Below are 15,633 nucleotides of genomic sequence, written 5' to 3' on the forward strand. Positions count from 1 at the left end.
TTTTATAGGCAAGGTGAAAGTTGTATTGTGTTCTCTTTTTGTCGTAATATTTATAGATGTATTCTTAGTTTAGACTTAAGAAAGGTTGTCTTTATGTTATAATACTTTTCCTTCATCTTTAGGTTCTAAAAGTATCTCTAGTATTACCTGCATCTTGGATGTTGAAAATTATTTCTCAATTTTGGATATCTTGTTTATATTTGCATATGCTCTTATCCGATGCTTTTTTTTTATTATTATTATCTGTTCCAATAGTCAAGTATGTTGTATTCATAGGGAAGTTATTTTCCTTTATTATATTTACAAAACTATTTATAACATAACAGGCATGAGCAGGCATGAGAAAAGAAACCTCGCTGTTGAAGTAATATACTCCTCGAAATACTTTCAATATTTATCATACAGATTTTGGGAGTAATTGTGGGGTGGCTTTGTTTTATTGAGGGTTTGATTACCTCTCTTTCCGGGTTCAAATTTTTTTCTTATGAAAAATTGTTAAAAAAAATATTTTATTAAAAATTTCCTACTCAGTTCCATTCCAGCCTAAACCAAACATCCAATGCATACAAAAACACTGATTGAACAAAATACAAGACACCAGAATGAAGGCTTTAGAAAGGCTTTTAAACACTACTTTCAAAGGTAGCATTATCAAGACATTGACAATTATTTCTGAATTTTAGATATCTTGTTTATATTTGCATATGCTCTTATCCAACATTTCCTTTTTGTTATCTATTCCAATAGTCAAGTCTGTTGTATTCATAGGGAAGTTATTTTCCTTAATTATATTTATAGAACTATTTATAACTTAATAGGAATGAGCAGGCATGAGAAAAGAAACCTCACCATTGAAGTAATATACTCCTCGAAAGACTCCTAATATTTATCATATAGCTCTTGAGGGTAATTAATCACGAGGTGGCTTTGTTTTGTTTAGTAAGGGTTCGAATAGGTTAAATTTTGTTTTCTTGTGAAAACCATTAAAAAAATATTTTATTAAAAATTTCCTCATTCTATTCCAGCCTAAACTCACACCCAATAAATACGAAAACACTGATCGAACAAAATCCAAGACACTAGAATGAAGTAAGGCTCTAAAAAGGCTTTCTAACAGTACTTTCAAAGGTAGCGGCTGAAACCCTATTAGGAGAACCCACTATTTATCGACCCAACAAACTATTTAGTGACAATTGCAATCTTCTTGAGTTAAAGAAAAAGGGATTGCAGGGTCAAATTCGAAGGGCAAAAGGTGGGAAAACACATGACGAGTGTTGAAAGTCTGTATTCCAAAATTATAGAGCAGACAGCACCACCTAAGGTTCCAAACCCCAACACCTCCCCCCCTGCCCCCCTCCCCCCAAAGGCTTCATATTCAAACGCAAACTCTGAAATGCTTGAAAAGCAATGGTATTGAAGGCACAAGGCACTAACCAACACATAATGTGGACTTTTATGCTTGCAAGCAATTGGTTTCAGCATGTGCATTTAACAAAAAATGCAATGAATATTTTGACCAAATTATATGCATTTTTGGTCTAACATGATCTAACTTGGTTTTAGGATTGGGTCAGTGTGTTCCAGGTCAATTGGTAAAGTTGATCCAAGTTTAATAAACAAATATTTGTAAGATTTTTCAAATATAACTTAAGAGGAACATTGAAAATGATCTCAGACTATGGAGAATAAATTGAAATTAAAAATTTTAAAACCTAAAAGTTGATATTAATTTTACAGATCAATTTAAAGCTGAAAATTTATAATTTTAGAAAATGTACTGAAAATGACACTAAATTCAACTTCTCATCTATTTTTATAGGCAATGTGGAAGTTGTACACTGTTTCCTTTTTGTCTTAATATTTATAAGTATGCTTGGTTTGGACTTTAAGGTTTGAGGAGGGTTGTCTTTAAGTTATAATACTGTTCCTTGTTTAGTTGAAAAGGTTACCTTTAGATTCTAAAAGTATCTCTAGTATTACATGCTTCTTGGATGTTGAAAATTATTTCTGAATTTTGGATATCTATGTCTGTGTTGGTTATGTGACTGGAACAGTCGGATGCTATTGTATCCAACATAAACATGATAATGCAACAACTGCCCTACATAGCTATAATCTACCTAAGCTTCATTTCTTATGGAGTGTGGTTGGTGTTTAGGATATACGTGGATCTTCCAGATGCTGAAAATCGTATGAAGATTCTAAGAATATTTCTTGCACAAGAAAATCTGGAATCTGGGTTTGAGTTTGACAAACTTGCAAATGCAACTGAAGGATATTCAGGAAGTGATTTGAAGGTAGTGTGTTGATGTTTAATGTCTTTTGTGGATTTTCTTGATTTTTTAAGTCTTATTCTTTCACTTTCTTGTTTTGTAGAACCTCTGTATTGCCGCAGCATATAGACCAGTTCAGGAACTTCTAGAGGAAGAAAAAAAGGTATGCCTGCATAAAAAATTTTATTTCAATAAATTTTAAAGGTCCAACCTGACTTCCCTGTCCATTTTTGTTTGAGGCAATCCATGTATGGTAAATGTGTGGGCAGTTGATTTGGATATGGTTTCTTTCTTCTTAGTTGGTTTGTCGACTCTTGCATTTTGTAGTGCTTCTATTTCTATGAGCAGTTGAAATGCTATTGTCAGATGATGTTTTATGAAAATATTTTGTCATATCAGAATAATTTATGAAAAATGTAAAAAATTGTAGTCTTCATGCTGATGATTCTGTTTCTCTCTGATGTCCACAAAGAAATTTTAAGTTGGATGACTAGAAGAGGAATAGGGAAATATGGTGTGCTTTTTCTTTGGTACATGAATGGTTACTATGCATTTATCCCATTATCACCCTGTGCAGATCACCAGATCACTGAAGGCCATTTTTCCTTTTTAATCGAAAAAGAAGAAGATAAAGCACCCTTCTACCCATCCAACCTCTTAGGTGCCTTCTTTACCTCAGGATCCCAAAACTCAACTGTCCTAGGATTACCAACTAAAGGCAGAACGAAATAAATCAGAGGCCAATCAAGAATACCACACCTGAATAAAGAGGACAACTCTCAAGATAAAGATGTATCCAAATTAATACAGACTATTGCGCTCTTTACCAAATTTATTTTTGAACCAATGGCCCTCTCAAACAATTTCTAAATATTAAGCTCATTTAAACTGTAATTCCCATGATCTTCCGAAAAGGAAATAACATCATCTGCAAATTGAAGATGAGAAACCGCAGCCCCCTGCTTCCCACCCCATTCCCTCTCACTAACCCTCTCTTTACAGCCCTATAAACCAATATACTCGAAACATGTACCACAAGAATGAACAGAAAGGAGAAAGGCGATCTCCTTTCCTAACCTCCCTCAAAGACCTAAACCAAAATATATTCCATTAATAGAGAAGAAGCATTAGATAAATACCCCACCCCACCCCACCCCCCACCCCCCAAAATCCAAGACAGCCACCTTTCACCAAACTCCTTCCTCAAAAATATTTTATCAAGAAAATTCCAACTTATTCGATCATAATCCTTTCGTAGTTTAATAACAACCTTCCCTTATCTCTTCATCTATGAACATCCTCAACCTCCTTATGTGCTAGCATATACAATCTGCCTATTCCAGAAAAACATTTTGAGCCTTCAAAATAGCATCTCCAATCCCAAAGCTAGAGCCTTTGCAATGATCTTATACACACTAGTATAAGTTGGTTGTTTGGTAAGGGCAATAAATATACATTTGTTTTAAACCACCATTGACAGAAAATTATGTGCGAGTGTCTGTATTTATACTTTTTCATTGTTCTTATGTATGATAAATTAATTAATAAAACAAAATACATTATACTGTCTATTGATCTATTAAACACATAAGACATAAGAATAAGACAAATAGACAATAACTAGAAAAGAAAATGAAATTAGGATGTATTCACAAGAGGGGGGTGAATTGCGTTCTTTAAAAATTATTTGCAGAATTTTAATTTGTTCAACCCTTAACTGTGTTATCTACCAATACAAATGATATTTCTATTTAGCTATGCAAGTAAGAAGTCCTAAGTATGAATGTGAATATCAATGCACAATCTGAATTTACAAAGCGAAATAAAGATCAATATATTCCGTTAAGCCTTTATTTTGAATATGATTTTCAGGTAAAATGAATACGGTTTTCAACAATATATTCAAAATTAAATTCAATGATTTTTTCATTGCCTCAATGATGCAATAGGGATTAAGAACTGATTTTCAGCAACAAAAATATTTTCTTTCAAAACTGATTTTTGTATGTCTCTTGTTTTACTTTCAGTTCTTATTCTTCAAACATACTTCAGTACTTATGCTTCAAAATGGATACAAGTTTAATCACATCCAATCTGTGTTTAATAAGATCTAATATTTACCAAGATCAGATTTTCAGCACATTACAATCTTTAACAAGAATGGATATTCAGCTGGTTGATAATGAAAGCATCTAATATTCACAAGTATTCAATTTTCAACAAGATTCAATATTTACTATGATACGATATTCAGCACTATTCAATATTCGACAAGATGATAAAGAAAATAAATCCAAGCACGCAGGTTATATCTTGCAGAAAGTAAAGAGAGTAAGGAAGAAGAAGCTGAACACCGTTGTTTTTACAAGGTTTGGCCGCAGTCTACGTCCTTGCCCCAAGCAACCAACTGTGAGGATTTCCTTTACCAACTTTGTTACCAGGTGAAGTTACAACCTCTCTCCCTCAAAGGTGGAGTTCGCCTCTCTAGCGAGAATCCCCTCTCGCTAGGCAACGATTCAATCCCTGAACCGTAAAAAATACAACATATAACAAAAACTTGCTTGTACAATGAAAAGCTCCTCAAACGAGCATATTAGTACCCGTTAGATTTAAAACAATACTTCAAAATAACAATATGAAAGTTGAAGCTCGAAGTATATCACCAGAACTGATTAAGAGAGTGAGTTACGAAGAATAAAATCAATTTTTCTCTAAGTTGTAAACAAGAACACAGAAGTCGCCTTATGCAGATAAGAGTATATAGAGATTGTGCGTGCTGTTCACTTTTCAAAATGTGTTCTTACCCCAATGTGCGAGAATAATACGTTTAAATAGTGCACTAGGGTTTCAAAAACTTTCCTTTGAATTTTCTCTCAATTTGGAAACCAATCACGCAAGATTTGGAAACAAGATCAGCGCTATAATTCGTTTAAACAGGAGTATTAGTTGCCTGTCCTCGAGAGGTTAGTCGCCTGTGTTTTTTTGAAATTAGTGCATTTTGAAAGTCAGAATGGGGTCAATCAACTGTGACCTAAAGGTCAGTTGCCTGTGCCAATTCTGTTTGTATATTTTCAAACACAAAAGTATCACAATCGCCTGATGACTTAACATCAGTCGCCTGCCTTTTTGCAAAACTTGTTTTTCAATATTTTTGGTTCCAAACTTAATTCATATATTTTAAAACTTAATTTGGACTTTGAGAAAACATTTTTCATGAATAAAATCAGGTATCTTAAGTCCAATGACATATCCTAAGAGCTTCAATCAATCAATATTGAGTTTTGAAGTACTTACATGAGACTTCTATTTGACTATTCTATCTAAGTGCTTAAGTTTTTATGTTGTGAAGCTTCCAATATGTCTTCTGAGCTTTGTGCACTGCTTCAACTAGCTTCATGTCTCACATGACTTGGACTTTCATTTTTCTCATGTCTCATAGTCTTAAGTGTGATTATCCATTCAAACTCTTCAAGTATATCCACTTGAAACCATAAGATCACTTAAGTCTTGAAACTCAAACTTGCATAGACATGTTAAGTAACCTTGATTTGTGATCATCAAAACGAGATTAAGCCTTATTAGGCCAATAGAAAAGAAGGTTGAAATTGAAAAATATAGAACATAGATGTCAAATTTCTAAATATTCAAAATAAAATATTTTCTTAACAAATTAATATATCAAATTTTTAATTAATGCATCTCTTGTGAGTATTTAAAAAAGTACTAAATTTTGTATCCTTATCATCCTCATTATAATCTTTTTCCCCACTCTCCCTAATGTATATTGAGAATGATTTATGAAAGAGGGGAAAAACAAAAGTGAGAAGAAAAAGTATAAAATAATATATATATATATATATATATATTGTCGTAACGGTCCTCTAGTGGTTACATAACGGCCGTAGCAGCCTTTACGTAACGGTTGCGGTCCATAACAGTCTTGAAGCGGTTACTTAACGGCCATAGCGGCCCTTACGTAACAGTTGCGGTCTGTAACGGCTGCTATGGGTGTGATTTTTATTTCCACCGATTTCGCAGTGTGTAACGAAGTTGGGAACCCATAAAAACGTTACGTAACAGTGTTGCATAACAGTCGCAGCTGTTATTTAAAACCATGCATACTAAACCCATTTGGATTCCAATTCTGTACTCAAATTCCTTATCCTTTTACCAGTTGCCAATCTATGTAAAATTTTGAATGAAACTTACCTTCTCTAACCCATTTAAACTTCATCTTCTCCCTCCAACCCCTCAATTCCCTAGAAGTCACCTCCTCTTGCTCATTAATCAGTTTTACCCTCTTTCTCTTATGCTCCAGAAGACCCCCTTCTTTCCTATCTAATGATCAATTAAGCTCACCTAAAATGCTGTTTCTCTTAGCCCTAAAATCCCCAAGATATTTCAATATTCCAAAATTGTAACTCTTCTTTTAGACGCTTCAGTTTTTTGATGAACCTAAATCCTACTTCCCAGCCCTTCTCAACATTCTCACTCCAAACGTTCCTAACCAAAGACTGAAAGGACTTATGACCAAGCCACATATTTTCAAGTTTAAATGGAGTCGTCCCCCAGTTGATCTTGCCAAACTCAATAAAATAGGGGAATAATCCAACATTGACCTAGACAAGGCCCCCTGAGGAAGATCAGGAAATTTATCCTCCAACTCACTAGAAAATAGGAGCAAAACAACTAGCTACCCCCCTACCCTTTCCAAATGTCGAGGAAAATAAAGCATCATGGAAAGGAAGATCCTCAACTCATGATCCCTAATAGACCTATCAAAATTCTTCAGAGGTAATCCTACCATTCCCTTTTTCCCCTAGGAAATTTCACCACAATAGAATCTCCCATTAAATCCCACCTAGGATAGAAAAAACCATGCACATCAAATGAATCATCCCAAAAATAAGACCTAAGAGGAGGTCTAGGACTATAGATGGACGAGAACCACAATTGACCCCTTTCCTTTCACTTCATGCAAAACTGACAAATTGAAAAACCCCCAAATGACTATCAATTTTAGCAATTGAAAAGAAAAGTCTTTTCTCTGACCCCTCAATAATTTCACCAAAGTAGGTAACTTAAATAATTCTTTTTGCACCTTTTTCCTTCCTCTCACATGTCTTAGGAGAAACTACCGCTTAATATCTTTTAGTGAAGGGTTCACTATCTTTATACCTACCCATCCTTTTGGTGCAAAGAATTAAGAGTAGAATTTGACAAGCAAGGAATGGATAAGATATCTTTTTGGAACGCGGGAGCCTCTTGACTCTTCATGAAATACTCAATTCACAGCCATACCTAGCTCTTTTATTGGAGCAGACCCATTAACAATTTGAACAGAGGGACGTTCTCTTGAAGGAACAAGAGCGAAACGCCCTCCCAATTGGTTGGACCGTAGGTGTGATGATTTACTTCACATCTGAGGTCTCTGGTTCAAGTCCAGGATGACCCATCTGTGTCAGGGAAAAGAATAGAAGAAGCATTTGACTCCTTCATGCATGCTCACTTGATGCCCTCTTCAACTAAATTTTTTTTTTCTATTTGATTAAATGTGCTCTTCATCCAAAGACACTAACCTGTGCATCTTCAGAGATCCTTCCAGAAACTTCATCCCCCACCTTGTGCTGCCCATATAAGAAACATTTGCTTATGCTAACCAGATTATCATATGGTACCTCACGATTGACAGATGATACTCACAAGTCACACCTTGGTCTATCTGTGAATAACCCAAAAAGCCTTTTTCTATCCCTTGCTCCTCCACCAACTGATACAACAATAAATCCCTATCATATTCACCCAAACTCTCCAAATCATCATCATATTTGTACAAGATTTTCACACCAACCTCATCCTCTTTCAATGAAATCTCTTTACACTGCTCATCCACTTGCTTCTTAGAATCATCAAAGAAAATAATAAAGAAGAAATGACTTTTTGCACAGGAAAAGTCATCTGTAAATTGTTCAGTTGCACAATTTTCTTCTCTGCAAATCCTTCAACACTCCTTTAGTTATCATCTTCAACAACCCCTCGTAAAACATCTTTTCCATAACTGTTTCTTCTGCTGCATTTGGGTATTGTAAATCTGCAGTCCTGATTCTGCATTTGAGTGGTCCTCAGGCCCCACTCCGTTCTGCAAGTTGAGCTTCTTCAATCCCAGTAACTCCATCTTGAATTTTTTAAGTCATGGCTCAAGTTTTACTCCACCTTTCCTTAGAATAGGCCCATTCTGACCTACCACTGTACCATTCATAATTTAATTGGCCCAATAGCATGAGGCCTATTATGGAAAAATGAAGTGGAATGAAGGGAAGCTAATGACATGGACAATTATGTAATATCAAGATAAGAGAGCATGATTTGTAATCCCCAATGTAGTTAATGTGGCTCAGATGCATTATTGTCCCTACTTGTAGACCAGTTTTTGTTTAAACCGATGGAAGAGTGGAACCCACATTCTGTTTCTTGTTAAGATAGGCTAGCAGACAATGAGAAAAATAGTCCCATCCGAGTTATATTATGTGCTGTTCCTTAAAAAAACTTTTATTTTAGGAATTTGTTTAAATAAAGATACAAGGTAAGATATCATAACAAAAATTTTATTTTTGTTGAAGTTCTGGTAGTCATATGTCCTTTCCTCTGTGGACTTTGATTGAATTATGATCCTTGAAGTTGATCCTGCTGCATTGACCAATGTCCAAACTATTTTCAACTGTTCTCAGGCTCCCATCCTTTTCCTTTACATTTAGCTTGTATTTGAATATGCTGAAAGACTTACCCACTGGCATAATATTTATTTTGAAGTGATGGCTAGCAAGATTGTAGGACTATGTTTGGCTGAAGCATCATGCAGGGAACATACCTTTTTTAGTAAAAGTTGTAAAAGCCATGATTTTGCGCACCTGCACTTGGCCAACAATTATCTGATAATTATGGCTATTAACATATGCTACCTTAGATACTATTTCATTCACTGCTCCCAAAATTTCTTTAATATCTTTGATCTGTATTGCATCCTTCTCAGTATTTGGTTAATTTTTCTACAGGAAACCAGAAATGATGTACCTCCAGTACTAAGGCCACTCAAACTGGACGATTTCATTCAGTCAAAATCCAAGGTAGTGAACTTTTTAAAAAAAAATTTCTGTTGATATGATGGACAACTGTTCTTACTTAATGGGGCAGCTGAAGTGTTGAATGTGTTTCTGTTGATACAACCAAAAATAATAATGGTGTATAATGTAGAAATGAGGTTTATTGAATTTGGGAATCTTTATGCTTATAAATAAAAACTGTCAATAAATAAAAACCACTATACTAGAATTTTCATTGTAGGTAGGGAAAATGTGTTATGCTCTTGGTCTCCTGCAAAATCTTCTTTTACTAAACTTTTTTATCACCGGACCTATCTCTTGCAGAAAGCATGATTTTAACCCTTGGTAATGCTCTATATTTGTCTGGTAAGCAGTCTTGTAAGCAACATGAAAATTTTTTGCTATTATACATTTGAAGGCATTTCATTTTACATGAATTGGTGCCCTTTTATCACTGGTCTTTTTTTCATTCAATCTTAAAAAGGTCATGGGTTCAAGTTATGGAACCATCCTTTTCCAAACATGTCAGTAAGGCACTGGGTGTTGCATTATAAACCCTGGGTTGGATTCCCGTTCCCCCGCTCTCCTCCTTCAACACCCACAGCCCCTCCCCAAGAGAAAACGATATGAACACAAGCAAACAGCAAACCACAGGCCTTCCTCTTTTCTATTTTTTTTTTTTCCTTTTTTATATTTTATATTTTATTTTATTTTATAATTTATGTTCTTTCAGTATATGGGTTCTCCAGTTAAGCTAGCCCTCAAAGTGGTACCATGGTGTTTGTCTAAACCTCTTGGTGTTAATGGTGTTTTGGGAAAAAAAAAAATGCAGGGACTGAAAAGAACGGAAATCTTCTTATCTCAAGAGTCTAAAACATAGCTGACAATCAACATGAAATGGTTAGCGTGTTAATGTCAACATTTAGGCATATGTGCTTAAAAGGTGCTGTGAAGGGAAAATCATATTAGTTGCTCACTTAGCCAGTAACAATAAATTAGATGGAGCTAGACATTGAAATATAAGCATGGGTGGGAAATTTTGTTGGGGGAAAGGAGAGGAGGTGATGGGTAAACACAATTGCTCAATATAATTGTTCTCCTTGTTCAAATCAACACTTGACTAGAAATAAACAACAGCCAAATGCCACACAAGTGATTAACAATGAAATCAACGGCACAAAACCAGCCACATAAGGTGGACACCAAGATTTATGGTGAAAATCTTTAATAAAAATGGAGAGGACTTGAGCATAAAATTGAGGCTTCTGTCTCAGCAACAAAAACCAACACTGAAGACAATCACGCTGTCCGTAATGCATGGTGTCAACAAACTGTCAAAATACAGTTGACAAGAATGCGTAGGGATATTTCAAAGATCCCTTAAATAATTAAAGTGCTGCTGATTTAATGTCTAAAATGAGATCAAATGCAGTTTATATTTCCATCATCAGAGATGTGGTAATTTTAAATGCATTTAATCTTTTTACTTTTTACTTTTTTCACACTCATAGTTGACTAGCCTTGGCATTGGGTAAGTATTGTTATTTAAGGAGTGCTATGAAGGATGGTGGATTCAATTCAATTCTTGGTTCTACATTTATAAGTTAAATGTTATTCTCCTGATTCCTGATGGGCGTTCGCCTTGACATGAATGAAGTGCCGCAAAAACCTTCCCCTTCTCAAGTTGACCCCTTTTCAATGTGCAGGTGGGAGCATCAGTAGCTTATGATGCCGCCAGCATGAACGAGCTTAGGAAATGGAATGAACAGTATGGAGAGGGTGGCAGCAGGATAAGATCTCCATTCGGGTTTGGAAACTAATTGAAGAAGTTGATTACTATTTATTTAATTTTGGGAGATGCCAAAGCCCTGAGGTAGTGTCCTCCATCGAAGTTCTCTTTGCCATTCCATTTTCAACTGGGGAGAGGGCCTGCCTCGTTATTTAAATTTTTTTTTTTTTGTGTAAAAGTTTTTAGAATATATTTCTAGTTTCAGGTTTAAATTTTGCATGTATATTGACAGCAACGCCGTAATTATCATTTTTGTAACTTTATTTTAATAAAATTGTTTCTTTAGCAAGGTTTAGTCTGAGCTTGATCCTGCTAGAAGCTGACTATGATTATTTCATTCCACGATTTGAAAATTGACTCCGGCGATTGTGGGGAAAACTGGGTTTGTGAAGTTTGATCAATGTAACACGTTTTAATTGATATGCATCACATTTGTTGTGCAATTGTGTTGGGTTTTCTTGGGAGCGTGAGCTCATTGTCACAGCGGCGTGGATCCTCATCCTATGAAGTGCGTTGCTTGCATTCTTCCAAAAAACAAGTTGGGGCATGCACCTTCAGAACCAATCAACTTTTCTAGGCTTTTTACACGTCAGAAAAGAGTTTTTTCTTTTTTTTTCTCCCAAAATATTATTATTATTTTTTATTTTAACTATACAAATGTAATACAAGTCAACAGAAACATGCCAAAATGTGTTAAAAGTGCAATGACTTATATTTAATTGGCTTCAAAAAGGATAAAGTGAACTATCATTATTCAGTCGACTGTAAAACCAGATGTGACAAAACGCAGGCATGCACAATGAAACCGAAGTATCCATTTCACTCTGAAATTGAGTTTTGGCAAGACTTTTATTTTGCATCCCACAATATTGTACAATTTTTTCCCAGGACTGTTGGGCAGGCATGTGTGTGAATAGTTTAGATGTATACAGCAGCATGCTGTTGTATGCAAGGGTGATCTTGTTGTCTATGCATGCAAGAGATTTATATGAATGTGAGTGCATATGGGAGTTTTACGTAAGGGATTCATGGATCCATGTGAACGTGATGGCTAGCTGGGTGCGTATGCATGTGCGTGCAAGAGATTCAAATGTCTCTGCATGCATGAGTTCTACATGAGAATTCATGGATGCACATGACGGTAATTAGGATCCGTCACATGGATTCATGGATTTTCACTCAAATCTCTTGTATGTATGCGCACATGGACGTCGCCATCACTTTGCATGGATCCATGAATTGTCGCGTAACACTTTGAAAGATGCATGTACTTTTACGTGAATCTCTTGCATGCATGCATGCGTGCGTGAGTACTTAAGGAGCCATTTTCTTTGCAAGGATCCATGAATTTTCACGTGAGATCCATGAATTCTCATGTAAAACTCGCGCGCATGCACTTTCACTTGAGTGTTACACTTCCACGTGCATGCATGCACATGCTCCCAAATGGCCATCACCTTCATTGGACCTACGAATTCTCACAAAAAACTTTTGCTTGCACGCGTACGCACCTCGATACTCGTCGGGCGAACAAGTGTGCAAGCGTTGGTCCTGTAAGGCACTTAAAAACATGCTTTTTTGCTCCATAGCAATAGACCCCCAACGACCACCGATGATCATTAATAAAGAACAATCAACTTTTCCATTGGGAAATGATCCAATTATACAACCCTAACAAGAAGAATTTTTTTTTCTAGAATAGGCTAGTAGATTGCTGAGAAAATTTAAATTTGTTTAGGCAATTTCAAATTCTGATTTAACATTGATCTATCAATTCGAATCTATATTATTTCTTATGTTACTCTGATAAATAATCAAGAAATTTTTTAGATTCAAGTGAAGGTTAAAGTATACCAGAAATTGTAATCAAACCCATCACAAAAGCTGGCACACAACAAAGCTGCACTGAAATTTCTCCATTGATTCATTACCATCCATTTAGGTCAGGCGAAAGATGACGAGCATAATTAAATCGAATTTCATTGACATTTCATCGATCTGCGTACTGTAATACTGCTCTGTCTCTTACGATCTTAAAATCATCCTCTTTGACAAAGTTTATTGCCACACCCTGCATCCCGTTAGAAGCAAAAAAACATTGTAAAATTTATGCATCAATCATTCATTGTCAGATTGTGAACAGAACATCATAAAAAATGTTGTAAAATTTATGCGTCAATCATTCATTGTCAGATTGTAAACAGAACGTCAAACCATAAGTGCACAGCCATAGACATAATACAATCAAGGTTAAATATTCAACATTTCTGTTTGAAAGACAAAATATAAACCACAAAAAAAAAAGGAAGAATTACATAAACCTCCTGTGGTTTAGTCAAAAAACAAAGTCACCCTAAAAAATAACAAGGTTATTTTTTTTTTTTTACAAAAATAAACATGTTAAATTCAAGAGCTGGTTTTTAGACAAAAATGCCCTAAAATGATAATACTCTTTAAATATTTTCTTTTAAAAACCTCTAAGGAACCATAAAATCACAATGTTGTGTAAATTATATATCACAATTATTTAAATATAGGCGACCATTTTTATGCATAGATATGGATCAAGCCCATGCACATGCAATTGCATATATAAACAACAAAAACCAAGCCTTAGTCCCACTAAGTGGGGTCGATGCAATTGCATATATATATATATAACATAATTACGTAATATGACGTATTTTCTTGTGTACATTAAGGGTTTTAAAACTGACCATAATATTGCTCTTGGCAAGTAAATCTTGTCTTCCAACCAAAATTATTAAGGATTCACAGTGCAATTTAGTTACAGCATCCTCATGATCCTACCGTTTTCTTTTTTTGCTAATTCTATGAATTTCTCACTTAAAATTTATATGTACGTATAAGTAAAATCAATTAATAATATACATATGTAATTAATTAACATATTTATTACGTACATATATATCTAGATGTACTTAGTAATATATGAAGTGTAATTTTAGTAATTATAGGAAAAATATTGGACACAAAATTAAACTTGATGATGAAAAAATAAATAACACTTGTAGATTTCGATACATTGGATCTATTATGCAAGCTGAAGGAGAAATTAAAGATGATGTAATGCATAGAGTTAAAGTAGGTTTGTTAAAATGGAAAATTGTTTCAAGTGTGCTATGTGATCGTAGAATACCCTTAAAATTGAAAATGAAGTTTTATAGGACAGCTATAAGACCAACTATGCTATATGGATTGGAATGTTGGGCGACAAAGAAACATAATATACAAAAAGTAAAAGTTTCCGAGATGAGAATGCTTAGATGGATGAGTGATATAACATTGAAAGATAGGAATGAACATATTCATGGTAAGTTAGGTGTAGATCCTAGAGAAGATAAGATAAGAGAGGGACGACTCATATGGTATGGACACTTGCAACGTAGGCCTTATAGTACACCTGTGTGGAAGAGTGACTTAGTTACTGTGGGGGGCAGTAGAAAGGATAGGGGTAGACCTAAAATAACTTAGGAGGAGATAGTGAGTAAGGATTTAATATCCTTGAATCTATCAAAAGAAATGGTTCATGATCGCATAAATTAGTGGAAAATGATTCATATAACCGACCCCACTTAGTGGGACTAAGGCTTGGTTTTGTTGTTGTATTGTTGTTGTACTTAGTACATACCTTAAGGATGACGATAAAGGCACATGTATATCTATATGTTGAGAATTCTACTTCTGAATTTGTCACACATTGTAAAAATAGAATGGATAATGGGTGTTTATATACGTGGTTGAACCCAAAACCCAATAGGCTAAAGCTTAGGATCAAGTTAGTGCTCACTCATATGTATCAAGCCCCCATGAAGACTCCCACCACTAACAAGTGGTATCAGAACTGATAGTTCATAACTCTAGGTGAGCAACATCGCAAAAGTCAAGACATGAAACTAATTCTCCTGATGTGCTAACAGTTGGAAGACCAAATGTGTGATTGATGCCAATAAGGACCATCTAGACCTAGAAGATGGTTACGAATAGGGTCAAAATGTGGGAGATCAGATAGGTTCGGAAGCATGTGGAATGTAATCTGAGGCACGTAAGGTGCAAGGGTAAGACCCACTTAAGTAACTATTGGAGAATTGGATTTGTTCCCATGGGGGAGATGGTTTCCATTCAAGGGGGGCAATTGGAACTCACACAAAAATACTTGCACAACTTTTCCCTCCTTGCACAAATAAAATAGAACAATTGGGTAGAAATGTAGCCAACAAATTTCAATTTCAGAATTTAATCCAACAACGCAACAATTAAATCACCAAATATATTAGCAAACAATCGCCAAGAATAGTAAAGCAATAAAATAACCACAAATAAAACACTAAGAATTTATGTGGAAAACCCCAAATTGGGAAAAAACCACAAGACCTTCGGTCCATGCCAAATCTACTAGATGAGAGAAAAAAATAAGGGTCCACAAGCTCTACAAAAATTCCTAATAACA

The 15,633-nt window shown here is 35.0% G+C and overlaps 2 protein-coding genes across 4 annotated transcripts in view; both read left to right on the plus strand.

Moving 5' to 3' along the window:
* LOC131154585 (uncharacterized) overlaps positions 1-11,451 on the plus strand; it is a 108,338-nt gene extending 96,887 nt beyond the window's left edge. For all 3 annotated transcript variants that reach the window (XM_058107457.1, XM_058107459.1, XM_058107458.1), the window contains 4 exons: positions 2,159-2,297; positions 2,377-2,436; positions 9,326-9,397; positions 11,080-11,451. In XM_058107457.1, the coding sequence (XP_057963440.1) occupies positions 2,159-2,297; positions 2,377-2,436; positions 9,326-9,397; positions 11,080-11,193 (385 nt within the window). In that variant the 3' untranslated portion in view covers positions 11,194-11,451. The remainder of the gene's footprint in view (positions 1-2,158; positions 2,298-2,376; positions 2,437-9,325; positions 9,398-11,079) is intronic.
* Positions 1-15,633, plus strand: part of LOC131154584 (uncharacterized) — a 531,072-nt gene that overhangs the window by 5,142 nt on the left and 510,297 nt on the right. The gene's annotated exons all lie outside the window — the stretch shown is intronic.

The sequence above is a fragment of the Malania oleifera genome, chromosome 4, assembly GCF_029873635.1.
Source record: "Malania oleifera isolate guangnan ecotype guangnan chromosome 4, ASM2987363v1, whole genome shotgun sequence".
NCBI classification, from domain to species: domain Eukaryota; kingdom Viridiplantae; phylum Streptophyta; class Magnoliopsida; order Santalales; family Ximeniaceae; genus Malania; species Malania oleifera.